Source organism: Copidosoma floridanum, unplaced genomic scaffold (genome assembly GCF_036245765.1).
Source record: "Copidosoma floridanum isolate Cflo_tuat_1 unplaced genomic scaffold, Cflo_Japanese_pri ptg000009l, whole genome shotgun sequence".
NCBI classification, from domain to species: domain Eukaryota; kingdom Metazoa; phylum Arthropoda; class Insecta; order Hymenoptera; family Encyrtidae; genus Copidosoma; species Copidosoma floridanum.
This window is the reverse complement of record NW_028321886.1, coordinates 1,733,195-1,759,316: the sequence shown is the minus strand read 5'-3', so window position 1 is coordinate 1,759,316 and position 26,122 is coordinate 1,733,195. Positions and strand designations below refer to the sequence as shown.

Genomic DNA, 26,122 nt, shown 5'->3' with positions numbered 1-26,122 from the left:
GTAAATAGAGCTCAAATTACAGTTAGTGTAACGATTTGCCAGAAAAATTTATTGAAATAAAGTTTCTTTCTCACTATTTACAAAAATTATTTTCTTTGTAAGCCACAATAACTGAAAATGTGACAAAATAGTTCTATTAGAAAATTCCCCAATGTTACAATTAATCCATTATAGAAATCATTAAAGTAAAAGTAAAATAAAAATTACAATGATCTTCTAGCAATTTTTGAAATTATTTGGCAGTGGTTGCTCTATTTTTATCATAGTTACGAAGTAAAATTTGTTTTACGTTATTTATCAAGTGAAAACTAAAACTTGATTACCTTACAAAATTGATATTGATCTAACCAGAAAAAAAATTTCGTTTGCTCCTGGAGTTGATATTTACAAAATCAATTTACATACAGTTCATTTACAAATATTTGTAAAACATTATAGTCTATATTTACACTTTACAAAAGTGATTTCAGTCTGATTTATTTCTATGAGACTTATCATGGGAGCTCCTAGAAGAACTGGAAGTAGATGAATGTTTGCTAGAACTGGAAGTACCACTCCTGCCCCTTTTTTCCTGTTTGGCCTTTTTTATCATATCTTTTAGTCGTTTGTCGGCACTGACTACATTGATGTTTGGTACAGATTTTAAATTAGAACCACTAGTATTACTACCAATGGTACTTTGTTGACTTGAAGAGCTAGATGATTTATACTTACCATCTGTATGTTTGGAACCTAAAAGATTTTAATAAATATTTAATAAAGTTTTTTCCTTGTTTTTTTGTTATACGTGATTTAAAAAGATTCTAGGGAATCTCAGATCACAAAAGATTTATTAAGAAAATTGAGTGGACACTTACTAGATGATGACGACGACGAAGATGACTTTTTGTACTCTTTGGTTTTAGATTCATAGACACTTTTGGGTGAGCTCCTTTCTTTTTCCTTTGGAGGCTAAAATTAAAAAAAAAAGAATTTATATCAATGCTAAGTTTTACTAATAGTTCTGATGAATAAATAAAAAAAAAAAAAAATAAAAAAAACCGAATGTGGCGAGTTTTTAAAACGTACTAGTTGTGTCCTTGTACAGTTACAACAGTACCACTCTCCTGGATGGCTGTCAACTTGGGAGTCAAGAATGTGTGGTGTGTGGCACTCCTGGTGATACAAAGAACCACATTTGACACATTCAACCAATCTGTTCCTTGCACCAACGCTCATCTCATTACAAATAACACATGCAACATCTTCCAAAATATCTGCTAAATTATCATCACTCTGAAGAGGATCAGGAGTTGCCTCTCGTATAATTATGGGTGAATCGTTTTTGCTAGACTTTGAGTGCTTAGATGAGCTGGAACTTTTGCTCTTTTTGCTACTAGTGCTACTGTGATCGCTTAGCTGTTCTTCCGTGGCATACTGAACATTACATTGAAAATAATAATGTGACAATTCATAGGGTAATATTTGGTAAATACAAATAATAGACAGTGATACCTTTTTATGCAAAGTGTTGGTTAACATTTTTGATGCTCCATACTTTTGTCGAATGGCTTCATCCAGCAAGCTCCGTAGCTGCTCGACAGAGTCTCTGTTGTTGGAATGGAGCAAACGCAGAGCTTGCAAAAATTGTGGATCCAAATCCAGTGCCGTCATTATAAGTGATCCTTCAAACTTTCAATACTTGGCTGTAAATAATCCCTCAGAATTAGTATCATAGAAGGTGTAGAAACAATCAATTAGGTATTTTACAGTTATAATTAAGAAGTATATGAATCCATGCAATAAAACTTGAGCAAAAATCCAACCTTTGCAATATATATTCAATACAAAGTTATTCCGCACTCATTCACTATACATCACAATAATAATTAAACTATTTGTCGAATTCCCACGTGAGAAAATAGAAGTTACAAAAATTTAGCAACAATAATCTCGGTTGAGGTTAGGATACGCGGGAGAGCTTAATTGGTATCCCACATATTTATACGGAAGCCCCGTCACGAGTCACGAGACTCACGAGTCCGACATCTAAGTATAAAAAAAACACAGAAGAGTTGAAGAAATGAAGAGTGCACAAAAAACAAAAACACATAACATACGAGTGCACGAAAGCGCGTACACAAAGTTGCAAAGCAGACGGTTTCGATTTCATTAACTTTACACTAACTTTATACATATATTTACTTTGGATTTTATCATTATGTTCTGGTAAAAAAAAGCACGGTGTAAGAGTAAGATAGGCTACGTCAAGTGTTGTGTAATTATAGTAATCACTACTAGTAAGTCTAAGTAGTGCCATATGGTCGATTTTGGTAGATTCGGATAGGCGACAAATTGTTAACTTGCCGCAAACAGCACAAACTATGTTTAATTTTTATTTTATATTTATAACAGTAGTTGCGGCTGGTTTATAATAAAGTAAATGGCTCTAGGGCTAAACTGCCTAAAGCTCTCCTTCAGAATTTCAGAAGCAATTTTTGGCCAAAAAAGTTTCGACCGCTAGATGGCGCTGATCCAAATAATTATTACTACTTATAGTAGAGCCATTTAATCAATTATAAACCAGCCGCAACTAATTTTGTATATACAAAATAAAAAGTTAACATTGTTTATGCTGTTTGCGGCAAGTTTGCAATTTAACTGCTACCCGAATATCGACTTCGTAAATATTTTTACTTTCGGATAAAAGATAAATTGTAAACTTGCCGCAAATAGCACAAGCAATGTTTAATTTTTATTTCATATTTATAACAGTAGTTGCGGCTGGTTTATAATTGAGTAAATGGCTCTAGGGCTAAACTGCCTAAAGCTCTCCTTCAGAATTTCAGAAGCAATTTTTGGCCAAAAAAGTTTCGACCGCAAGATGGCGCTGATCCGAATAATTATTACTACTTATAGTAGAGCCATTTAAACAATTATAAACCAGCCGCAACTAACTTTGTAAATACAAAATAAAAAGTTAACTGTGTTTATGCAGTTGGCGGCAAGTTTACAATGTATCTTTTATTCGAATATTGATCTGCTACATATTTACACTTTCGGATAAAAGATAAATTGTAAACTTGCCGCAAATAGCACAAGCAATATTTAATTTTTATTTTATATTTATAACAGTAGTTGCGGCTGGTTTATAATTGATTAAATGGCTCTAGGGCTGAACTGCCTAAAGCTCTCCTTCAGAATTTCAGAAGCAATTTTTGGCCAAAAAAGTTTCGACCGCTAGATGCCGCTGATCCCAATGATTATTACTACTTACAGTAGAGCCATTTAAATAATTATAAACCAGCCGCAACTAACTTTGTAAATACAAAATAAAAAGTTAACTGTGTTTATGCAGTTGGCGGCAAGTTTACAATGTATCTTTTACCCGAATATCAATCTGCTACATATTTACACTTTCGGATAAAAGATAAATTGTAAACTTGCCGCAAACAGCACAAGCAATGTTTAATTTTTATTTTGTATTTATAACAGTAGTTGCGGCTGGTTTATAATTAAGTAAATGGCTCTAGGGCTAAACTGCCTAAAGCTCTCCTTCAGAATTTCAGAAGCAATTTTTGGCCAAAAAAGTTTCGACCGCTAGATGGCGCTGATCCAAATAATTATTACTACTTACATTAGAGTCATTTAATCAATTATAAACCAGCCGCAACTAATTTCGTAAATACAAAATAAAAAGTTAACATTGTTTATGCTGTTTGCGGCAAGTTTACAATTTATTTTTTACCCGAAAGTATAAATATGTAGGTGGTCGATATTCGTGTAAAAGATACATTGCAAATTTGCCGCCAACTACATAAACACAGTTAACTTTTTATTTCGTATTTACATAATTAGTTGCGGCTGGTTTATAATACAATAAATGGCTCTACTATAAGTAGTAATACATATTTGGATCAGCGCCATCTAGCGGTCGAAACTTTTTTGGCCAAAAATTGCTTCTGAAATTCTGAAGGAGAGCTTTAGGCAGTTCAGCCCTAGAGCCATTTAATCAATTATAAACCAGCCGCAACTACTGTGATAAATATAAAATAAGAATTAAACATTGCTTGTGCTATTTGCGGCAAGTTTACAATTTATCTTTTACCCGAAAGTGTAAATATATAGCAGATCGATATTCGGGTAAAAGATAAATTGTAAACTTGCCGCCAACAATGCATACAACGTAAACTTTTATTTTACATGTACGATATTAGTTGCGGCTGGTTTATAATTGACTAAATGGCTCTAGGGCTAAACTGCCTAAAGCTCTCCTTCAGAATTTTAGGGCCATAAGAAAAGTCACACCCTCTACACACTCTGCACTAATGCACTGCATGCGCTACTTAGGTAGTTGCCCCCCCCCCCTCATTTATTAATATTTATCGCTCTTCTCTCCTTCTCTTATTGTCATTAAACAGTTAAGTGGTGCTTTATTATTATTTTCGTTCAAAATTCCATCTCGGTATCTTAGACCTTATTTCCTCTCCTCTCAACCCCTTACATTGTGAATTCACAACGAACAACGAAGGTTGATGTTTAAATGAAATGAAAGAGGCGAGAGAACAGGTGAAAGCTTCGAAAATGCTTCAAGTGCAAGAGAAAGCTTCTTTCGGGAGAAAATGAAGTTTCGACGTTTTAGGGGAAACCGTATAAGGAAGGAAGCTCACGACTTACGAGGATTAATGCTGTGCTGTACATACATACAACGTAAAGGGGGGTAGTACAACGATGCAGATAGGTTGAAGCGCTCACTTGGAAGAGTTGGAGGTGGATGATCGACGAAGCGTTCTAACTTGGGGAATTGGGTTGATTCGAATTAAGTATGCTATCTTCTGTTTGATTAATTTCGAATTGGATTTCGCGACTTTGCTCTATATATAATCTTCATCGTAGGTTAATAAATTACGAATTAAACATTCTTGATTTAAACGTAGAGTAAAAAAAAAAGGCAGAAAGAAAAAAAGCTACAAGAATTTATTTAAAAAAAAATAAAATAAAACAGGTGACAATATTAATAAACGACTAATTATGGGAGATTTCGAGCTAATTTGATAATTCGCGTGTCACACATCGACTCGTTTTCGGCTAATGGGTTTCTATTGTGGCTACTCTAGTTTTATACTAAAAATAAAATGCTAGTCTCTCTCGAATATCGTCAGTTTAAAACGTGAGATATTTTTAGGTGCAGTTCCAATTTCTAATACACGGACATGGGCCGTATACAAATGGCGTATGTAGTATATACATACGAAAGAACATGTGTGTGTACTCAATGTCTTATAACGATATTTCAACGTACGAATTTTCTATTTAAATTCAGATACTTCAAAGTATTCAATGCATATAATTAATCATTGTTTTTATAATTCATCACTCAGCTTGGGTGTTTGCTAAATTGTCACAATATTGTTGTAACAATTGAATAATTTGTGCTTTCCATTGGGAACTCGAAAATGATTGTTGCATAATGAATAAAGCAAAGTGTATTTCCAAGTATTATCAGTGATTTATCACTATGCATGAAAAAAGTATTGAAAAAGTGTAAAAAATCGGATTAATTAAAATTTAAAACGTAATATTAAAATTAAATAGTAGTGTACTGAATTGGCGTAGTATTCATTGCGTTACCAGAAATTATTTTTAGACACAATAAACATACGGAGAGCGCTATATTGTGATAAAAAAAAAAGTTCAACTTTTTATTAAAAATAATTTTACTAGTGTTGTATAAAAATGTCACGGAGTATGTCCAAATGTTATAATATTAAAAATCGGTATAGTATCGATTGTACTTGTTCAGAAATTTCAATAACTAGTCTGTTTGCAAAACGTTGAAATTTATCATGTTCCTGTGCTACATTTACACTTAAAATCTTTCCTTATGTTTTTTACCTTTATTGTTTTAAAAAAATTTTTTCTTATTTTTTTTTATTTTAAGTATGTGACACGTTTGCTGCAAGTCATTGCTATGCATATATCTATGTTTCAGGAGTGTAATTGAAAAAAATAAAATTATCATGAATTTTAAAACGTACTTTACATTTTTTAAGACCATTTTTTACATAACAGTTTTCCGAGGACGTTTGACTCATGCGTTGATTTTTTTTTTCTCAAACGCTATACGATTGACGCTCAACAATTTGTATCAAGATTTTTAATTCCAATTGATTAATTTTACAAAAAAATTACACAAAAGTCAAACATGAAAATTGCTCAAGTATTATCAATTATTTACTCGTTATAATAATACATGAATTACGAACCCTGTTTTTTTTCCTACACTACCCTCAGAAATTATAAAAAAAAAAAGTATTACCAACCTGTGAATTCCTTGTGAATTTATTCTCATGACACATAATGTCAAAGTATTAAAAAAAAATATTTTTCACCGTAAGGAAGAACATTTTTTTAGTTTTATTTATTTATTATTATTATTATTATTTTTTTTAAAACATAATTTTTTTGTTTTTTACTTGAAACTTTTAACTCACAGATCGAAGGGCTTGCAAAAAAAAAAAAAAAAAAAAAAAGAAAATCACTCATTAAAGAGACACACGTTAGTAAATATCGTACATCATTATAGCACTCGATGATCCCGCAAAAATATAACAGAAAAAAAAAAGAAAATTATTCTCGCGCCAAAAGTCCTAATCAACCCCTTTATCGAAAAAATATACCATCGAGCAAGCAGCGCGCGCTCGTTTTATTTGGAAATCGTATTATTTATTTCTCGCAAACACGGGAGGAAAAAAAAAAAAGAAAAAAAAAAATCAACTAGTATAGCAATGAAAAGGAAAATATACAGGGAGAGAGAAAGGGAGTGCGTTTGTAAGCTCGGCTAAATTGGAGCCAGCGCGCAAAAGCTTTTTCTCCCTCGGTCGTTTCCTTTGCACCGCGTGCGCCTGGGCGCGTGTAATCCATCCAAGAGCTGCAGGTGCACACGCAAGCGCCCTTTCAAAGGGAAATTTTTAAACTCACGGATATGCATCGCTCTCCTCTATAAGGTGCGCCGGGCCCGTGCAGGCAAAACGAAGGCATAAACAAACAAATGAACGGAAAGAAACAAAAAAAAATATATGCGCGCGTACTCTGTGCTGGAAGAGAAAAAAGACAAAAAAAAAATTCCTATATTTTATACACTAGAGCAATTATCGGACAAAAGGGGGTGGGCGGATTGTACACACATATCATGCGCGCACTGAGTTACGCCAAGCAGGTAAAGTCGGAGAGAGAAAAAAAAAGAGTTGGTACAGAGCTCGGGTACCACGCGCAAAGCAAAGCGCAAACTCTTTGCGTTTTCCTCCTCATTCTTTCTAGCTGTTCCAAAAGCTCAGCTTTTCACATTTGTATGCGTGTGTTTTGTGTATACACTTCTGTTTTATTTTTCCACTTTTTTCGGCTCATCATCCAGGATATTCCTCTCGGTGTTGACGCACCGGTCGAATGCATACGAATAACGGGAAAATGAAATAAAAAAGTTAAAACTAGGTGTTGTAGTGTAAAATTTTTTTTTTTCTATCAACAACCTTTTTTTCTCTGGTCTATATTAATTTGTTACCAGTAAAAAAAAAATAATAATAAAAATAAATAAATGTACCGAATACTAATGCCGGTGTAGCAGATTGCGTGTAAAAAATCGACGATTTCCTTGAAAGTGCTATGTATGCGCACGAGCCCCGCGGGCCGATCGGTTAATCGAACGCATACCGCGAATTCGTGAAAAATAATATGAAGTTGTATGTACATAACAAAATTTACGTTGGATTTCAATTTTAAAGGAGAGCTTTTACAACATTTTCGCAAGTTCGAAACAATCTGAAAACAAAAAGAAATCGAAGTAAAAATAATAGTCATTCGTACGAGTTTGGGGATGAAAATTGAACTTTCAACCTTAATTTTCGCAAAAATTGTGTAATCTTACGAAAAATATAATTGAATAATTTTTTCTTTCCTCGGAATGCTGTAAAAAAATAGTGGTATAAAGTCTTTCTCGCCGGTTTAAAAGCATATATGTACAAATCGATGGGGTAAGACGCGCGCGACGAACCGCGGAATCAAAAGACACGGATACGTGCACTATACACACGTACATTCGCAGTGGAGCGTATAATGCCCTTATCTGCATAAAAAAAAAAAAGGCAAACGAGGAGAGGAGAGAAAGAGAGAGAAAAAAATTTTTAAAGCGCGACAGAGTGAGTAGGTATTCGGGGTGGGGGGCTGACGCGTGTGCGGCCCAGTCAGTCCGTCTCTCTGTGCTCCTTTCTCTCTCACGCTCACGCTGATGCTCAAAAAAAAAAAAAAAAAAAAAAAAAAGAGTTGGGAAAAAAAGGAACAAATTTATTCAAGAAAAAGTTGCAAAAAAGAGGGAGAGGTGCATGTGCACACACGCCACACACACGGTGTAGAAGCATCCCTCCCCCTCCCAAGCCGTCCATCTACGCTTACTTTGTCTTCTTTTTCGCCTCTCTGTTTCTTTTGGATGGAAGTTAGTCCCTTCTTTTTTCATTAATTTTTTTTTTTTTTTTTTTTTTTTTTTTCAATTCGATGTATAAGTGGATATACGTCAAAATCTTCAAAAACGAATTATAAGAAGAAAAAAAATTTAAGTAACTTCACAATGGATGTATGGTTTAGTTTTTAAGAGTTTGGTCATAAATTAAACAAAAAACAACATATTTAGAGACCATTTTTGCTCATTCCGAAGGTATAGATGAGCCAAGAAAATAAATTGGGAACGTCAAACGTGAATAACAATGATAATCAATAACGTAATCAAAGTATCGAAGATCTACTTCGTTTATAAGTTTATTCTTCAAAATTTTGCCTCCCCTCGTGGCTTTTCGGAGACTTCGACATATATATATTGGGTGCGTTTTCCTGGTAAATAATAGTGCGAGGACGGCAGAAGAAGAAGAATATACGAGGAGGAGGGATAAGAGATCTCTCTCGCCCGGTGGCTGCGGGTGACCATCAGCGACGATCAAGCATATACTTACACGATTTATCGTATCAACGGCACATAGTTACAGCCGCGCAGCTATACTGATGTACAGTATGTAATTTATTATTGCGATTAAATTAAAAAGAAAAAAAAAAAAAAAAAAAAAAAAAACTGTATTTTGTGGAGAAATCACAAAAGTTGTAGACTTTGCAAGTATATATTATTGACAAATTCACATGTATACTGTAATAATACGAGAGAAAAAAGGCGTGGAGCTATAGGAAGAGAGGAAAAAAATGAAGAAGACCACAGATATTTTATGTTTATCAGTATACATGCACGCACACATAATTGCTCTTTTTTGCACTTCAGTACCACTATTTCATCGGACATTTATAGAAATTCTCAAAAGTATCGGTGCAGCATATGTACGTAGGCATTATAATGCATATACATAAATAAGTATGTGCATCATATACATCATAATGTATATTACACGCTTAACTCGAGCGCATTCATTCATGAGATTTTATCAATTTCTTGATTCCTCTTCTCTCGGGTCGGTGAAACATGTCCAATCTCAATTTAGATTTCCTACAATAGAAAGTTACTCATTTCCCTCTCATAAACAAACAACACTCATGTGACTCCTTCGAATCGAATGTGCACTATCTGGTGTCAAAAAACTTAAATTCATCTCGTCACACGAAGCAAGTCAACCAAATGCTTCATTGGAGTAAATCCTATTGTTGATTATTATTGTCTTGGGTATACAACTCAGTTGCGATATTTTTGGAATTTATCATCAATTTATTTCTGCGTATGTATGACATTCTTGTGCAATTTGTCACTGGGCATACAATTATACATACAAGCCATTTTTAGTATAGCAAAAAGTAGCTATATATCGGCTTTAATGTCTCTTTCTTATATTTTTCCTTTGAACTTTATTTTCGCGTTTTTTACAAGTAGTGGGGTGTAGGAGGGTAGAGGGGTGAAATGGAGAGGGGAGATATTTTTTAGTAAACTTTAAAGGTGCATCAACTGACTAGATAACTGAAAAATTCAGCTTTGTACAACATTATTTCGTATGCTCATCAGAAGTGGTTAGTATTAATTTTTTGCGCAAATCGAATCTATGTAAAACCGTGTAAAACAGGTACAAAAAAAATGAAATAGACGCTCTATATAGTAGTTTGTCAGTTATAAGTTAACTCGAGTCCTTGAATAATTCCTTTTTAACTAGTAAAGCAGAAAACTTTTCTTTTTCGCACAAACAATGCACGATTTACTTTTTTTACCCAAAACATGAAATACGGAGAAAAAATAATCGTTGGTGTAAATATTGCGTTATGTGAGAAAAACAGTCTTTATTTTGGCACAAGCTATTGATCAGGAGAAAAAGAAAAAATTTTTGTTTTAGCAATAAAATTGAGATATTTATACAATAAACAATTTAAACTTGCTCATGCAAACGAGTGGCAAACTGTAGTGGGTATAGACAGAGAGAACAAAGTTAACAAAGAGAACTTATCGAGGGAAGGGAAGACTTTATCTTGTATTGTATATTTCCGCAAAGCAGCCCTGTCGTTACAATTTACAAGACGTTAAGTCACAGTCGCAGATAAGTTTAGTTCAGTGCACTGCATGCAGTGGTGCGTGGTGCATGCAAAGAAAAAGAGGCGAAAGAAGAACGGGGAAGAGTGGGGAGGATCACAATGCCATGTAGTTTTCCAAAGTCGTTTCATCTATAGCCCAGTGAAATCACTACTAAAATCGCTAATTCTCATCTTACCTTTTCAACCCAGCATGATTATTATCGACAATACATACAAATCTTTAATGTTCAGGGTCTACGCAATAATAGTTTATAAACATGATTATTGTCTTATTGAAAACGGAGGTACATATTTTGCATTAAAATTTTTTTTTCACACTTACATAGCTTAGAATTCAGACTCACAAAACTTGTTTGGACTATATTTTTGTTCCCTATTGTCAGTGGATTTGGAAATATAAGATACATCCTACAAACAGTAAAATTTTGAGATTTTGTTTTTAGGAGTAATGTTACTGGAATATATCACCATCTGTAACGTACAACATGCACAACGCACGGGATGGGATATTTAAAGGTGTGTAGGTAGAGGATGGGGAAAAAGGGTAGTTTTCGTTGGAAATGAAAACTTGATAATATACCATATTATACATACTTAACTGTTGGTTATATTGTGATAACAAAACATAAAGTGGATTTTATCTGATGCACGGAAGAGAGCTACCTTTAACCAGCGATTGACCATCCGAGAATGGTCCATCTTTCTTGCTTACGCATTTGCTTTGCGATTTGCGATACACCCTCATATAGGTATATCCCTTCCCCCCTTTTTTATTTCGGCTTCAGCAGTTTGTGCAGTTCGGGAGCGGCAGCGGTGGCGACATTCCAAAGAAGAGAGACAAAACGGAGGGAAAGGAAAGAGAGAAGGCAAAAGCTGCTGCTGCATGGCGATTTGGCGAAGAAGGCACATTATAAGATGTACATAAGGAAACTCGAAACACACATATACACACCGCATATGCGTATACGTATACGTATATTATAACGCTCTTCTTTGCTAAAGCCATATTCGTTGTTGCGTGTGTGACCGATGCTGTTTTTTTGGGAATACATGTATATATATATATATGGATTCGCGATCCAAAAGAGAGAGAGAGAGAGAGAGAGATAGCTTGCGTTCCCACGGCACGATTGCGGAGAACGAGGGGAAATCAGAGATTTACACACACGTGTGGAAGGTAGACCCACACAAACCATACATATTCGTACCTACATGCAGGTTTACGACTTAAGTGGCTAAACGTATAGTAGAACTAAGTATAAATAGGCAGATCATGTCGTGGTAAGGATTGCACGATGTGCGTAAGAACATATAAAAAAATATATATGTATACGAGGTACCCTTCTGGCCCCTGTATGTAATTCTTATTATCCGTAGTACGGATTCCGTACTCCATGATTACTGCAGATTGTGAGTTTACGACATTCCAAACAATCCAAACGCATTTTAGACGTGGGCACAGTAAGTACGATATGATGTATGAATATAAGAATTTTCAGTAGGTACTTGCATACGATGAATGATATCTTGCACGTGTCAAAATTGATTATCCCCCGATGCCTGCAGTACAGTACCAAGTACTTGAGTAACCAAATTCCAAGGCACAGGAATGAAAGATCTGTGCTAATAGGCCTATCGCCTCCTATCGCGAGATTTGCGAGAAAGAATAAGATAAAGAGAGAGAGTACCTATCTCTCGATCCAAGGCGAGAAGATTATCGTCCGCCGCCGCGCCGCGGTGCACCCCGTGCACTGCACACACTGCACGGCACGGCACCTTACCCGTGTACACATGCATACACGCATGCACGACGGGCGTGCAAAAGCAAAGACGGTGAAAGAAGAGAGAAGTTTTGGTACATAGGTATACTATGCATAAGGTATAGCAAAAGAGGAAAGAAAAGCGCATATAATCAGCAACAGCAGCAGCGCCGAGAGTTGATTCATGCGTATGAAGTGCGTGTGTGGAGAGGATATATTATATATAGGTATAATCTAGTAGTGCGTATACACAATATACATCCGTGACTCCATTCGGACGCGCGCCGCCGCCACTACTAAGTATTCACCGCCGCCGCTGCCGAGGAAGCCGTCGAGCGCGCGAGGAGGCAGCGGCTGCTCCATCAAGTCACCATCGGGAGGACACATCAGTGTGGTGTTAATGTATACTGTGATGCGCAGTGCTGCTTGGCCGAAAGAAGAATACAATAACCTACGCTACGGATAGATAGATTGCTATATATATTAATAGTACATGAGTATATACCTATACAGCAGTTTATAGCACACGTAGCATAAGCAAGCGCGCGCTGAATACTATACGCGTGCTCCAAGAGGAGGAGAGAAGAGAAATAATCAGAGTTCCACTGCAGGCTTTGCGGCTGTTGTTTTTCTTATTGCTCCGCAAACCCAAGCAATTGGAGCGAGTGAGTGACCAAGTCTCAGCGCACCTCTGTATCAGTCTGTATATATTCGGCGTGCTCTCCAGCCTCCAGCTCTCCACCAGCATCCGCACGCGCCAAGTCTCCAAGTGTGTGTGTGTGTGTGTGTGTGGAGTGTGCATACAGGAGCACCAAAGTGATTTCAGTCCGCAGCTTCCGTGTGTCTTTTACCAGTCGTCTTCGTCGTCGTCGTCGTCGTCGACGACGACCGTCGTCCCCCTTTCTTTCCGTGTATTCGTGCGCGCGCGTGTCTCAGCGTTGTTCAGTCTTCAGTGTGTTGTACGTTGTACCTACGTTGTATTACTTGCTTCGTTTAGTGGTGCAAGAGAGCCTGTGTGTATAAATATATATATATATATACATATGTATACATATGTATAGGTAGCAACTACATATACCCGCCCGGAAAGTTGCAGGCGCCCACGCTGCTGTGCTACAATTATAATACCTATACTTGCACTTGTAACACTACATACTGCCCAGCCAGAGTTCCGTGACGCTGCTCATCATCTGGACTTTGGATAGGCGTACCGGCTGTTCCCCGCACCCCTACCATTTTTCCCGGTTCTCGCTCCTATCTGTACCTGCACGTCCTACCCGTCGTCGTAAACGTCGTCGTCGCGGCCCACGCCGCGGCCAAGCCTGCAGCGACTCATGCACCGCCAACTTTTATTGCTCCACCACTGGGCCACAGGCTAGCGTTTGTTGTTGTTGTTGTTTGTGGTGTTATTGTTTTTGTTGTTACAAGAGCTCTCTGCACTGCTGCTGCTGCTGCAGGACTGCACGCGCAAGGGTAGCAGCCTGCAGGCTCAGGAGTACGACGACGGCGACGATAGAGCAGCAGCAGCAGCAGCAGTAGCAGCAACAATCCTGCGCTGCAGGTCTCGTGGACATGCTCAGTGCACCACCGGGCCCAGCCGTTTGACACGCCGAGCGTGCGAAGGCCAGGACTATTAACATGAAGACTGAGAAGAAGCCCAGCGAGCCCAGCTGTGTGCCGCCCGTGGTCGTTAAGGAGGACCCGGAGCCCGACAGGATCAAGATCAAGGAGGAGTCGGCTACCGGCAACACCGATGAAACCCCCGGTAACGACAGTGCCGAGCACTGTTTGAAGGATGCGGCCCTTGAGGCTGCAGCCAGTGCCGTTGATGGGACCATGCCTCCAGACAATCAGAATGGAAATACTAATCAAGCGTTGCTCAATCCCAAGAAAGAGGAAACGGATCCTATTCTATCCAACGAGGAGTTACCTCCTGTTGGTGAGTATGAGTACTTTATTTTTTAATTCTCAAGAGCTTCTCCCTGTGCCCCTCTCCATACTCGGTTGAGGAATTGTCTATGTATGTCTGTTTTTTTTTTTTTTCACTTTGGTTCTTCCTCACCTTGATCAGCTAACCTATCACTTGTTTGCATCAAATGCATCAACTGATCTTGATGCGCTAAATTAACAAAAATTGCTCAAGTGTTGCAGCAGTAACAGCAGCAAGCTGCTTGTGCCATTAAATATTCTTCAAGAGTGAATTCTGTTTTATTAAATTTCATCCAATTGTCTTGCCTTCCTTGTTCCAACACACAATGTATTTGCTTTAATGAAATGTCACAATCAAATTAGCTAATCTATTTTCATCTTACTCCTACTGTGTATATCATTACAATTAATTAAATTGACGTTCATTGTGCTTGTACCTAGTCATTTAAGTGAAAAAAAGTTTCTCTCCAAGACAAGCTTATGAAACCATATTGTTTTTACAGATATGCCACCAAATCTGGGATTATCTAATGATTCCTTGCAACCATTAGTCAGCAACGTATTGGGTAAACAAATGGGTGGTGGTCCGGACATCAGTGATGCACAATATATGCAACAACACAACACAGTATTTGTTTTTTCAACGAAAATGGCCAATCAGGGTGCCGAATCGGTTATGCGAGGCGAGTTTCCAACTATGATTGCGTACCACATGGCACAGCCAGGAACGAAAAAGATTTTGGAGGTAACACATTTTTTCTGACATTCTCAAAGATATTAGTATGTTTGGATATTAAGCTGTAATATTTGTTTCAGAAATTTCCGCAAAAAATGACAAACTTCCCGCTAAATCCACATCAGTGGATAAATAATTTTGCTGATATAAAGCAGAAAGGTCATCCACCAAATCCAAATATAGGATTTCCTGGAGAGCAACCTCTTGATCTTCCTCCGTTAGATCCAAGCAAGTCGGCATTTTGGAATGAACCGTCAAATATGTGCAACTTGAATGGCAGTAATCCTTTAGGAAACCCCGAATCATCATTAGATGATAAAAACGTTAATGTGCCTTGCCTTGTGCCCAACTCCCCTTGTAATACAGGTGAGTTTTTAATATCATCAATTTGCTGTTGTACTGTAAAAATGCAAACAATTATTCAAGGATCGATCGTCACTGGTACTTTAAGCCATAAACAAATTAAATTAAAACCAGTATAATATTTGTATTTACATTTTGTTGCAGCTAATCCTCAGTCTCTCGGCGTCGGTGCACCGATGGGCCACAGTCCAAATTTGATGGGAGGCACGACTAGTCCAGGTCCTGGAGGTGTGCAGCCTTCGTTACAGGGCGTCAAAGTGCCGGATGAAAATCTGACACCGCAACAACGAGCTCATCGAGAAGAGTCACTGGCTACTATTACGAAAATGCGTCAAATGCTCTTTCCAGAGCAAAAAGAAATACCCGGTGGGCCTATGGATCCAACACACGGTCAAATGCCGGGAGGACTTTGTCCAACGGGTAGTCTTCCACCCGTCAGTGGCCCAAATCAATGCGGGATGGTGATGGATTGGCAAAAGTTTTTGGATGGAAAGAATAAGGTACTCTTCGTCATGAAATTCGAAACTCAATTGCGTTTTAAGCTAAATTTACATCGGCCTAGCATTATTTCCAGGTCGGCGTCAACAGTCCGGGAGTGCCACCAATGCGCGTAGCCGGCGGCGGAATAGTCGGCACGGGTGGTGGACCAGGCAATGTGAATCCAGGGCCTACACCAAGTGGTCCTGGTCCTGGGCCTGGTGGGGGTATTCCCAGTTCCGTCGTTTCTGGAAATGGACCTCGTAGCCAAGGCCCACCACCTCCGTACCATCAAACAACAAGGTCGGCGAGCGTACCGATTGCCATACAGAGTCCCAACCCCTCATCGCCAAACAACCCCACGAGTAATCTGTCGCTACCGTCGCCTCGGGCAAGCTCGGCTCTTAACTCGCCAGCGGACTGTAATCGACAGTTTCAGCTAGGTGGCACGCCTACAGGTGGACCAAGGCCCGGTGGACCAGGACACTTGCCCGGTCAGAGTCCAACGAGTCAGGACTCGCCGAATCCATCGGCGGTTGGTGCCAACAGACTGAATCACAGCAATCCTGGTACGCCCGTGTCGCATCAACACCTGGCCGCCCTCAGCCCCAGCGGTACACCACAAAAGGATCTGACGTCACTTGACTTTCCTACTAATCAGCCGCCAAACGGTAAGATGTATTTAAAATTTTTTCACTTACTTCAGAGTTTGACTTGTTGTAAGAGGCTGTTTACATGTACAACTTAATTTTAAGATTAAGACCTAGATATAAAAAAAAATTGACATTTCTTCTACGATTTCAAGAGTCAGACCCAATAAAATTTTACTAAATGGTTGTTTGTAATGAGTATTTGATAAAATCAATAATCAAAGTAAAATTATAATCTAAAACAAGTTAAAACCTATGTTATTATACAAATATTTTACTTATTCTCCTCAGTGCATTTTAAATAATTTTCGTTCATAAAAACATGCTACTTTTATGACAAAAGCAAATGTTATCAATTTCACTTTCGTATTGATGAAACATTTTATTTAAATTTAAGAAAATTCCGATAATACCTGTCATTAAACTGTCAAACAATATATTGCAAAAAAATATGAAGCTACTCCACTAATAAACGTTGAAGTAGCTTGATTTAATTTATTTCTTGACTATACAATTTTTAACAAAAAAATAATTCTGTTATCTTAAGTAACCTTGTTCTTAAGTTTCTTTTTTATTGATACAGGAAGAACACTGAACTTATCTTATCAGCCTCTTTAAATTGTTTTAAATTGTTATTCAATCTTGCCATGATTAGAGTTTGATAAGAGGTTTTTTGTCTAATATTCTTATGACTGCTGCCAACGTATGTCTCATTCATATCTAGCATTTCAGAAATAAAATTTCGAAAATGTTGAACTAAACATCACAAGACATCACACAAAGTCATAAATTTAATTGGTTGATGTAAATTTTCAGTGGATGGAATGTTCTGCCGATCGTTGCAATCGTTAGCGCAACAGAAGCAGCAACTCGGTCCCGGCGTTGTAAATCAAGTTGGCGTTAAAGAGTTAATGCCCGTGCCGAGTCCTCAACAAATATCGTATCTCAATACGTTCGAGGGTCAAGAGCTTACAATACAAAAACAACCAAACACTAGTTTAAAAGATGGAAGTTTACCTGCGTAAGTATTAAATATTTTAACAATTACACCAAAATCTTTTGTACCAAGTTTAATTAAGCTAATAATAAACATTTAATAGTTAACACTTAATACAGTAACTTTTATTAAATCAGCATATCAAATATTACGTTTTGACTGCATCGTAAAAAGTTTTTCACTTGTCTAGCTGAACCTCATGACTTTGTGAAACAAATATGAATTATTAATCTCTCTTCCAGCAATACTCAAGGCAATAATAACCCAGCAATGGGTAACCAGATGCTGACCGGCAACCTGGACACGAGCAGTTGCGCAGGAGGTTCGGGGGCACCGAGCAGTAATCAATTTGGCGTTACAAGATCCGATGGCGCGAGTCCATCGATCGAGAGTGCAAATCGAAGTGGTTTTGGTTCGATGCATAGTCCGCATACGCCACACACGCCAGGAAGCGTGGCGCCCCACACGCCCGTCGACGCGGGAAAGCAGTCCGGCAATAAGTCTCAAAGCGCTCAGAGCAGTCCGGCTTCGCACAATGCCAGTCTCACGGACATGGGTATAGGCATGGGTCCGCCTCGTACGATTCCTGCCTCACCCAATACAAAATCTGAAACCTCGCCGTCCTCCAAGGATCTTCAACAGCAACAGCAGCAGGCGCAACAACAACAGCAGCAACAACAACAACAACAACAACAACAACAACAACAACAACAGTCTCAGCAGTCAACCAGCATGTCGGGAATGATGCCCGGACAGCCGGGTAACGTTCCAGGGGGTATGATGCCGTCGATGGGAGTTGGTGGTCCAGGTGGCAATGTTCCGTTTGGCTGTGGTGGTGGTAGACCCATGACGAATGTCAGTCAACCCAACGAAAACATACCCTTAAACCCCAATAATATCAGTAATCGGCTCGGCGGTCTCGGTGGTCCCATGTCTGCTAACAGCTTCGATCCAATCACTTCGCTAGCGCAAATGAGCCAGCAGTTGACGAACACCGCAACTAGCAACGCTCTTGGTAACGATGGTTCGCCGATGCACACACCTGGTGCTGTTCAGGGGGGCATGATGCCTTTCACCAACCCACACAGCATGCACATGATGCAGCCAATGCCACAACAGCAAGCACCTACCGGTCCTCAGCAGCAGCAGCAGCAAGTGAACGAGATGAACGGTGGATGCCACATGCCCAGTGCTTCTGGCATCCCAACGAGCGAGTCTGCTGATGTGTCGAGCTTGTGCATGGGTCTCGGTGGTCCGAACAGTAGTTACAGTCCTAATCCGCACGCCGGAAGTCCCGGGATGCCAAACAAAATGGGCCAACACAACCACCCGATGATGTCGCAGGGGATGATGAGCGGTGCTCAAGGTCCCGGCTGCAATCCCAACGTTAACCAGGGTATCAATCAGCCGGGTGGCTTTAACTCAGGACCTGGGTCTGGCATGATGGGCCCCGAGGGTCCGCAGTCCCGCATGGGAATACCTGGTCAGCAGCTTCCGCACCACCAGCAGCCTCATCATCAGCACGTCCACGGCTCCAGTCCGTACAATGGTGCCAATGTTCAAGTAAAACCAAGTGCGCCCAACACGATTCAGTACTTACCGGCGAGGCCGAACGTCGGCCACGCGCCCCGTGGTCCACCCAGCCTTGAATTTCTGCAGCGCTTCGCCAACCCCATGCCTGGCATGGATGCCAAGATGAGTTCGCCTTCTGTCAATTTGCAGTACTTTCCCAACGGCTGCGTGCCAAACAACATGGGACCGGGACCTGGACCTCAGAGTCAGCATGGGCCCATGGGTGGAGCAGGACCCGGTGGCATGCCTCCCGGGATGAGCGGCAACGTGAATCAGTCTGGTATGGGTCCCGGCCAATCGCAAGGCCCTATGCACCCGTCCATGAGGCCCGGAGGGGGCCCTGGGTCGCAAGGTCCAGGAGTCCGCCAGCAACCCAACATCATGCGGATGCAACACATGGTCGCGGGAGGCAGCATGGTCTTCCCCAATAGTCCAATGGATCCAGACAAGGTGTTTCCTCCAGATATGGGTCCCGGTGGAATGCCACAGATGCCTGGCCAAACGGCTAGCCCAGGAATGTACGGTGGCCCCATGGGACCTGGACAGAAGCAGCCGGGTGCCATGGGTCAATCACCACCCGACGCATCGCAACCGCTACCACCGAGCATGGGAGGATCTGGGGCTGGCACTAATTTCAAAAACAGCCCTTTTATGGGTGGTGGTCCGAGCATGTCTGACCCTAATTATGCACAGCAGTATCACAACTTCCAGCAGCAACTTTATGCAACGGGCACGAGAGGAAGCGGGCCTCAGGGCCATCCGGCCATGCATAATCAGCCCAATGCACATCAACAATTCTTCATGCCTAAATAGACTAACAGCGTTAGCTGATGAAGAACTCCCAAGTCTAGAGAAGGAAAATCCAAAAGAAAAGGTCTGGCTTTCGTGTGCGAGCGCGTCCCCTCACCTTCTCGAGCTCTGGAGGTCGCGAGCACCGTGTCGAAATAAGTCGAGGCTTGTTTTTTTTCCCCTCCCTATCCCGCATTATTTGCGTACTTTTTTACGAGTCATTTCTCACGAGGCGTTGTTACGTGCTCATGGCGACGTGTCGGTTTGTACTTGATTCGCGTTAAACACGTCGGCAGAGCTGAAATTATGAACAAATAGAGGTGCTTCCTTGATGAACGGCTAGAAAGGAATCTCTTTTCCCGTCGCGAATTTCAATTAACAGATACTCTTCAATTAAAATAAGAGAAAAAAATCCGGAAAATGCGCTGGTACTGCGATTTGTGTGAAAGTTTGAAAGTGAAGATAATGTGTATTTGCGAGAGTGAGTTGAACAAAAAAAAAAAAAAAAAAAAAAAATTGTAAATTTAAAGTTACTGTACCGAATACGATGCACTTGTACATATATTAATTGTAGACTAAGGCAAAATTTGGGCTTTCGCAATGTCGCTCGACGCATATATAAACAAAAATTTCACGGCTTACGTGACGGTACTGTAATGTTATGCCGATCGTCAAGAGATTCACGCAACCGTCACCGATCCACACTTTGTACTCTTATTAAAAGGTACGGGGGAACCCTCGACGAACGGTGATTCCGAGCAGGACGTGCGTTCAGACCTGCATGAACTGAATTTTGGTTTTCTTATTTTTCTTTTCATTTTACCGTATAATAATTGCGTACGCTATCATTTAAAAGTCGTCGACTGCGAAACTCGCGAATTGTTAAAGTAACACCGCGACCTAGCCTCGACAAAAAACATGCCATCAATTCCTTTTGGTGCTGAAATACTTAAGTGAAACAGCAAAAAAAGCTCAAAACCGACGAATGTACATACATACGATATATACATATTATACATACATAAACATATGTACCCAAACGACATAAGTCCTTAACGATATCGTCCACCTTTTCCTCTCCTTTCCACTCCATATTCCATTTGAGATAGAAAGTAAAGTCTTCTTCCCATTTCACGACCAACTTTGTGCATAATCATTAGAAAGCTGTTATAACATGAATTCCTTCCTTTTTTACTCTATTTAAAAAAAATTGAAAAAAAGGACTCGCACACAGATCAACGCAAACACACCTCATCATTGTAGTGTGTAACAATATTATATATAAGACATAATTGACTAAGAACAATTACGTTGTTGACGAATGATTTTTATTATAAATGAAAAACAAAATAAAGATATTTACAAGAAAAAGAAGAATATGTATTTAACTAGTACAAGAATCGTCATATTCACAAAGTTATCTTTTCCTACACAGATACTTAATGATAAGGTTCATTAATTTTTATTTTTTTCTATAAATTTAAATGCTTATAAATTGCCTAATAATCCATATCTCACGAAAAGTGCTCCAAACTGTAAAAGCTGTTATTAACAGTATTTTAATAATAGTGCCACTATAACGGGAACGTTACTTTTTTTTCCGAAATTATTTCTATTTGTGCAAATTGAAGACTATTCATTTCATATATATTATGAATATACATAAGGTGAAGAAAAAAATTTTTCCATTGCATTTTTCAATTAAGTTGATAATAGTATTACTAATTTTCTTGGAACGACAAGAAATTGAGAAGTAGGAATTTCTGTAACTCATGTCTCATGACGGAATTCATTCTTCTATAAACGTTTTATAACTGGCATTGCTTGTAGGATTGCCGTTGGGCGATTGTTTCTGTTACTATGATGAATCCTTACTTTTGGCAAGCCTCCATACGTAAGCCGTTCTTCTCTGAATTTCCGTTTCAGCTGAAAAATTGTTGAATTTTGTATTTGAAGTAGTGGAACGATAAGTTAGACAAGAAATCGAAAGCAAGCATTACCTCGATTTTTTTTCTTCTGGAGAAGCATTGCCATTTGTGCTACAAAAGTAATATATACAGGTGAAAATATTATTAATAGTGTTAATGAAAACTATCTAGGTACATACTTTTTTTTAGCAACTGCTAAGTCATCCCATTCGCTCAAGTCATACTTTGACAAATCGCCATCATCATCGTCGTCCTCGTCGTCGTCATCATCATCATCATTATCGTCATCCTTACCTTCTTCTTCTTCCTCTTCCCTCTAAATTAAGTAAAAATCCACACAAAATCATACATAAGTTCACATGATTGCGTTATAGTCAACCGAGATAAGTCACCTCTTTTACTTCATCATCATCGTCCTCTTTCTCCACCTCTTCTTCCTCTTCATCAGAATCGTCCTTTTTATTAGAATTTTTAGATCTACTGCGTGGTGGACTGCTATATCTCAACGAATCTTTTGAGTCGTCATCGCTGCGGCTTTCCATTCTCCGTTTCTTCTTTCGCCTGCCAAACTCGTCATATTCATCATCGTCGTCCTCTCTTCGCTCTTTATATTCAACAACGCCTCTGTCGTTGTAACCACCTCCATAGCCAGTTCTCTCCTCAACGTCTCCAAATTTCGGCGCATTGCACATGTTACACTGCTGTCTGCGCGCCCAGTTTACGTTGCCACACTTGTTGCATTGCCAGTCATCTGCACTGTAATGTTATATTGGTTTCAATATGTATCCATGTATGTGTATATGGAATGAAGAGAAAAAAATGTTTTCTTTGCATTTTAATAATTGTAATTTGAAGCTCGTATTTATCGAAATTTGTTTACAATATGGTTTGAATTTCAAAAGTTGCATCTTGTAACTTATTATAACTTATTAAAAATTATTAAAGAGGAGAATAAAAGCAAGATTATAAAAGAAAAATTTATTAGGCATTAAATTAAATTAAATGTAAGAAGGATAAATGATTACCTAAATAAGCCTCTGCTCTTCTCAGCAGCAGCTTTGCCGATCTCCTGCCCAAGTTTCTTCTTCTTAGGACATTCTCCCCGGTCTAAGAAGCACAAATGTACATAATAAGTTTAAGTAATTTGTTTAATGTTCTATAGTTTTTTTTGTTATTTTTTTATAAGTAATAAACAATTTTACCTTTACCACAGCGATTGCAGGAGTTGCGTTTGGCAAAGTTCACATTGGCGCATCTACAACACACACAAAGTCATATTTATTAAATAACTTTTGGAGATAAGTATATAAGACTTCAGATCTATACATTAAAGCAAAAAAGGATAAATAAACAAAAGGTAAAAATGAAGAGATTACGTGGAGCTAGATTGGCACGATAATGCTCTGTATTAATGTCGTGTACATGTATATATAATGCACATAACAGAGTAAGCCTATTATGAAAGTGCACCTGTAATATGTACAACAAAAATTAGCTCTCATACTTTTATCTAGTTGTGAGCATGATACTGCTGATTTGTTACATTATTGATGATAGTTATAAATAACTATTTATAACTGTCAAAAGCGAGGAAAGCAGCTCTATCCTAGCAAGTATCATCAGGTTTGTTATCAAAGACACAAAGAATCAACAGGGCTATCATCAACCTTTAACACCATGTTCTCCATCATCTAATACATTACTGAAATCTAATCTTTCTCTTTGATCATCTCTGTTTCCCTCTGTCGCAGTGCGCAAAATTAATAATTCCGGCGTAAGTAACCTCCAACTTCGGCTCCATCCCACTCCTGCATTTACCCAAATATACACAACCATAGTAATGTGGCAGACACTTTGCGACTTGGACATCATTTTCAATTTTTTTTGTGACTTCGAAATTTTTTTATACGTCTAGTTGTACTTAATATAAATTAGAAAAGACAGTTGGTCTAAATAAAAACATAAAGTTTGTTTGAAAGAGTCACCACATACTGTATTCATATAGAATACACATGATAAAAAATAAAATAAAATAAAAGTATCATTAGTAGATAAGTAGAGGATGACCGTAGTAAAAGGAAGAATAAACACGTACTCGGTATCAGAGCAGACCCAGTCACCGTAGCCGCCTGAGCTCGAGCGCTGCTGACTGCCCTCCTCGTCTCCGAGCTTGCTCCCGGTGTCTATCTCGCTGGACGGCCTTTTGGGCTGCTTCTTGTCCGACATGTCTCCTCCTGGCCTCCTCTCCCTACACCTAGTTTTTTTTCCTCTTGTTTGATAGCTGTAATACTTTTTTCTCAAGAATAGTGCCGGCCAGATTCAACGGTCGTGCACAGGGAGTAAGGTAGAGCTTTCTATCAGAGATTAGTAATCTCTGCTTTCTATCGATGAGTACAATATGATACACACTTGCACACTTGTGTATTGATACTTGTTATTCGCAGGGGCAGGGCCGCGCAGCGCGTGCTGCGCCTCTTCTTTTAAGTGAATCTTTCTCTCCCTCTCTCTCTCTCTTTCTCTTGTGAGAGAAGTTGAACGAAAAGCCGAGTTGAACTACTTACTTACAAAATTTCTTGTTTTAACTTAATGGAGATCAAAGTAAATTGTCTTGTGTTGAGACGTTGCAGGTAATACGGAGGTGGTGTTTTCCAGGTTCTTGTTTCTGCCTTTCCATCGATAATAAGTATGATGAATGATAAGCCTTTTCTTTTTCTCGCTCCAAGTAAATGCTAAAGAGTCATTCACCAGTTTCACCACTCTCTCAGTCGACACTTCAGCAGCTTAAGCTGTGATAAAATGTAAACATACATACATTTGTATAAGTAATAACGTATAAAAATAGAAGATATTTACCATACCAATAATAATATCCTACATTGTTTTTAACACAACATCCTTGGGATCTTATTGGACACATAGGTCAAGGCAAGATCGATGTGTGAAACTGGAGAGAAAAAGTAAGTATATAAGTAAGTACAGGCGCGATCCAACAGCAAATAGTAGACGTATAAGTAGTATCCGTTTGCCAGGAATCACGTCCCATGATTGTATTTATTTTTATCCTGTAAGAATATTTATACTTTTGGAGGTCAATTTTCGGGTAGAAAATAGATTGTAAACTTGCCGCAAACAGCACAGATGACGTTAACTTTTTTTCTTATATCTATCAAATTAGTTGCGGCTGGTTTATATTTGATTACGCCTCTACTGTAAGTATATATAGTATAATTTATTTGCTCAGCGCCATCTAGCGTTGCGGATTTCTGAACTAAAAAGTAGCCCTAAAATTCTCAAGGAGAGTTTTAGGCATTTTAGGCTCTAGAGCCATTTAGTTAGTAATAAACCAGCCGCCACTACTCTCACAGATGTAAAATTAAAATTAGACGTTGTCTGTGCTATTTGCGGCAAGTTTGCAATTTAACTTCTACCCGAATATCGACTTCGTATATATTTATACTTTCGGATAGAAGATAAATTGTAAACTTGCCGCAAATAGCACAAACAATGTTTAATTTTCATTTTATATTTACAACAGTAGTTGCGGCTGGTTTATAATTGATTAAATGGCTCTAGGGCTAAAATGCCTAAAGCTCTTTTTCAGAATTTCAGAAGCAATTTTTGGCCAAAGCCAAAAAAGTTTCGACCGCTAGATGGCGCTGATCCAAATAATTATTACTACTTACAGTAGAGCCATTTAATCAATCATAAACCAGCCGCAACTAATTTCGTAAATACAAAATAAAAAGTTAACTGTGTTTATGCAGTTGGCGGCAAGTTTGCAATGTATCTTTTACACAAATATTGACCACCTACATATTTATACTTTTGGGTAGAAGACAAATTGTCGACTTGCCGCAAATAGCACAAGCAATGTTTAATTTTCATTTTATATTTACAACAGTAGTTGCGGCTGGTTTATAATTAAGTAAATGGCTCTAGGGCTAAACTGCCTAAAGCTCTCCTTCAGAATTTCAGAAGCAATTTTTGGCCAAAAAAGTTTCCACCGCTAGATGGCGCTGATCCCAATAATTATTACTACTTACAGTAGAGCCATTTAATCAATTATAAACCAGCCGCAACTAATTTTGTAAATACAAAATAAAAAATTAACTGTGTATATGCAGTTGGCGGCAAGTTTGCAATGTATCTTTTACACGAATATCGACCACCTACATATTTATACTTTCGGGTGAAAAATAAATTGTAAACTTGCCGATAACAGCATAAACAATGTTAACTTTTTATTTTGTATTTACAAAATTAGTTGCGGCTGGTTTATAATTAATTAAATGGCTCTACTATAAGTAGTAATAATTATTGGGATCAGCGCCATCTAGCGGTCGAAACTTTTTTGGCCAAAAATTGCTTCTGAAATTCTG

At 38.5% G+C, this 26,122-nt stretch overlaps 3 protein-coding genes across 12 annotated transcripts; 1 reads left to right on the top strand and 2 right to left on the bottom strand.

The window, feature by feature from the left end:
* Nucleotides 1-144: 144 nt before the first annotated feature.
* LOC106647598 (integrator complex subunit 12) lies at nucleotides 145-12,334 on the bottom strand. 5 transcript variants are annotated; one of them, XM_089589432.1, is made up of 6 exons: nucleotides 1,806-2,183; nucleotides 1,495-1,685; nucleotides 1,069-1,416; nucleotides 858-951; nucleotides 715-732; nucleotides 145-618 (listed from the first exon to the last, which is right to left on the bottom strand). In XM_089589432.1, exons 2-6 carry the CDS (start codon nucleotides 1,651-1,653, stop codon nucleotides 467-469), a joined length of 771 nt encoding a protein of 256 aa, XP_089445558.1. In that variant the 5' UTR covers nucleotides 1,654-1,685; nucleotides 1,806-2,183; the 3' UTR covers nucleotides 145-466. The 5 variants fall into 5 exon arrangements, with proteins under 5 accessions (XP_089445558.1, XP_089445557.1, XP_014219558.2 ...); XM_089589431.1 differs by lacking the exon at nucleotides 1,806-2,183 and adding an exon at nucleotides 12,049-12,334 and having other exon boundaries at nucleotides 145-732; XM_014364072.2 differs by having other exon boundaries at nucleotides 145-732; nucleotides 1,806-2,178.
* Nucleotides 12,335-12,571: 237 nt separating this feature from the next.
* On the top strand, nucleotides 12,572-21,257 carry lgs (BCL9 domain-containing protein legless). Of its 3 annotated transcripts, none has more exons than XM_089589428.1 (7): nucleotides 12,572-14,241; nucleotides 14,735-14,976; nucleotides 15,048-15,333; nucleotides 15,475-15,830; nucleotides 15,893-16,478; nucleotides 17,274-17,478; nucleotides 17,697-21,257. In XM_089589428.1, exons 1-7 carry the CDS (start codon nucleotides 13,941-13,943, stop codon nucleotides 19,837-19,839), a joined length of 4,119 nt encoding a protein of 1,372 aa, XP_089445554.1. In that variant the 5' UTR covers nucleotides 12,572-13,940; the 3' UTR covers nucleotides 19,840-21,257. The 3 variants fall into 3 exon arrangements, with proteins under 3 accessions (XP_089445554.1, XP_014219556.2, XP_089445556.1); XM_014364070.3 differs by having other exon boundaries at nucleotides 15,905-16,478; nucleotides 17,697-21,256; XM_089589430.1 differs by having other exon boundaries at nucleotides 15,475-15,832; nucleotides 16,009-16,478; nucleotides 17,697-21,256.
* On the bottom strand, nucleotides 21,210-24,797 carry LOC106647526 (uncharacterized). Of its 4 annotated transcripts, none has more exons than XM_089589434.1 (8): nucleotides 24,597-24,788; nucleotides 23,839-24,529; nucleotides 22,946-22,998; nucleotides 22,769-22,850; nucleotides 22,136-22,499; nucleotides 21,923-22,059; nucleotides 21,816-21,854; nucleotides 21,210-21,741 (listed from the first exon to the last, which is right to left on the bottom strand). In XM_089589434.1, the coding sequence occupies exons 2-8, from the start codon at nucleotides 23,967-23,969 to the stop codon at nucleotides 21,738-21,740; spliced, it is 810 nt and encodes a 269-aa protein (XP_089445560.1). In that variant the 5' UTR covers nucleotides 23,970-24,529; nucleotides 24,597-24,788; the 3' UTR covers nucleotides 21,210-21,737. The 4 variants fall into 4 exon arrangements, with proteins under 4 accessions (XP_089445560.1, XP_089445559.1, XP_089445561.1 ...); XM_089589433.1 differs by having other exon boundaries at nucleotides 24,602-24,788; XM_089589435.1 differs by having other exon boundaries at nucleotides 24,619-24,788.
* Between the last annotated feature and the right edge of the window lie 1,325 nt (nucleotides 24,798-26,122).

Excerpts from the sequence above, each read along its gene's own strand:
- LOC106647598 (XM_089589431.1), bottom strand. The coding sequence starts at position 1,653 with ATGACGGCACTGGATTTGGATCCACAATTTTTGCAAGCTCTGCGTTTG. Across the intron at positions 1,417-1,494 it reads CCAACACTTTGCATAAAAAG|TATGCCACGGAAGAACAGCT; the intron begins GTATCACTGTCT and ends TGTAATGTTCAG. Across the intron at positions 733-857 it reads TTCGTCGTCGTCATCATCTA|GTTCCAAACATACAGATGGT; the intron begins GTAAGTGTCCAC and ends AAAATCTTTTAG.
- lgs (XM_089589428.1), top strand. The coding sequence starts at position 13,941 with ATGAAGACTGAGAAGAAGCCCAGCGAGCCCAGCTGTGTGCCGCCCGTG. Across the intron at positions 14,977-15,047 it reads GAACGAAAAAGATTTTGGAG|AAATTTCCGCAAAAAATGAC; the intron begins GTAACACATTTT and ends TATTTGTTTCAG. Across the intron at positions 15,334-15,474 it reads CAACTCCCCTTGTAATACAG|CTAATCCTCAGTCTCTCGGC; the intron begins GTGAGTTTTTAA and ends ATTTTGTTGCAG.
- LOC106647526 (XM_089589434.1), bottom strand. The coding sequence starts at position 23,969 with ATGTCGGACAAGAAGCAGCCCAAAAGGCCGTCCAGCGAGATAGACACC. Across the intron at positions 22,060-22,135 it reads ATGATGATGAAGTAAAAGAG|AGGGAAGAGGAAGAAGAAGA; the intron begins GTGACTTATCTC and ends TACTTAATTTAG. Across the intron at positions 21,855-21,922 it reads TTAGCAGTTGCTAAAAAAAA|CACAAATGGCAATGCTTCTC; the intron begins GTATGTACCTAG and ends TTACTTTTGTAG.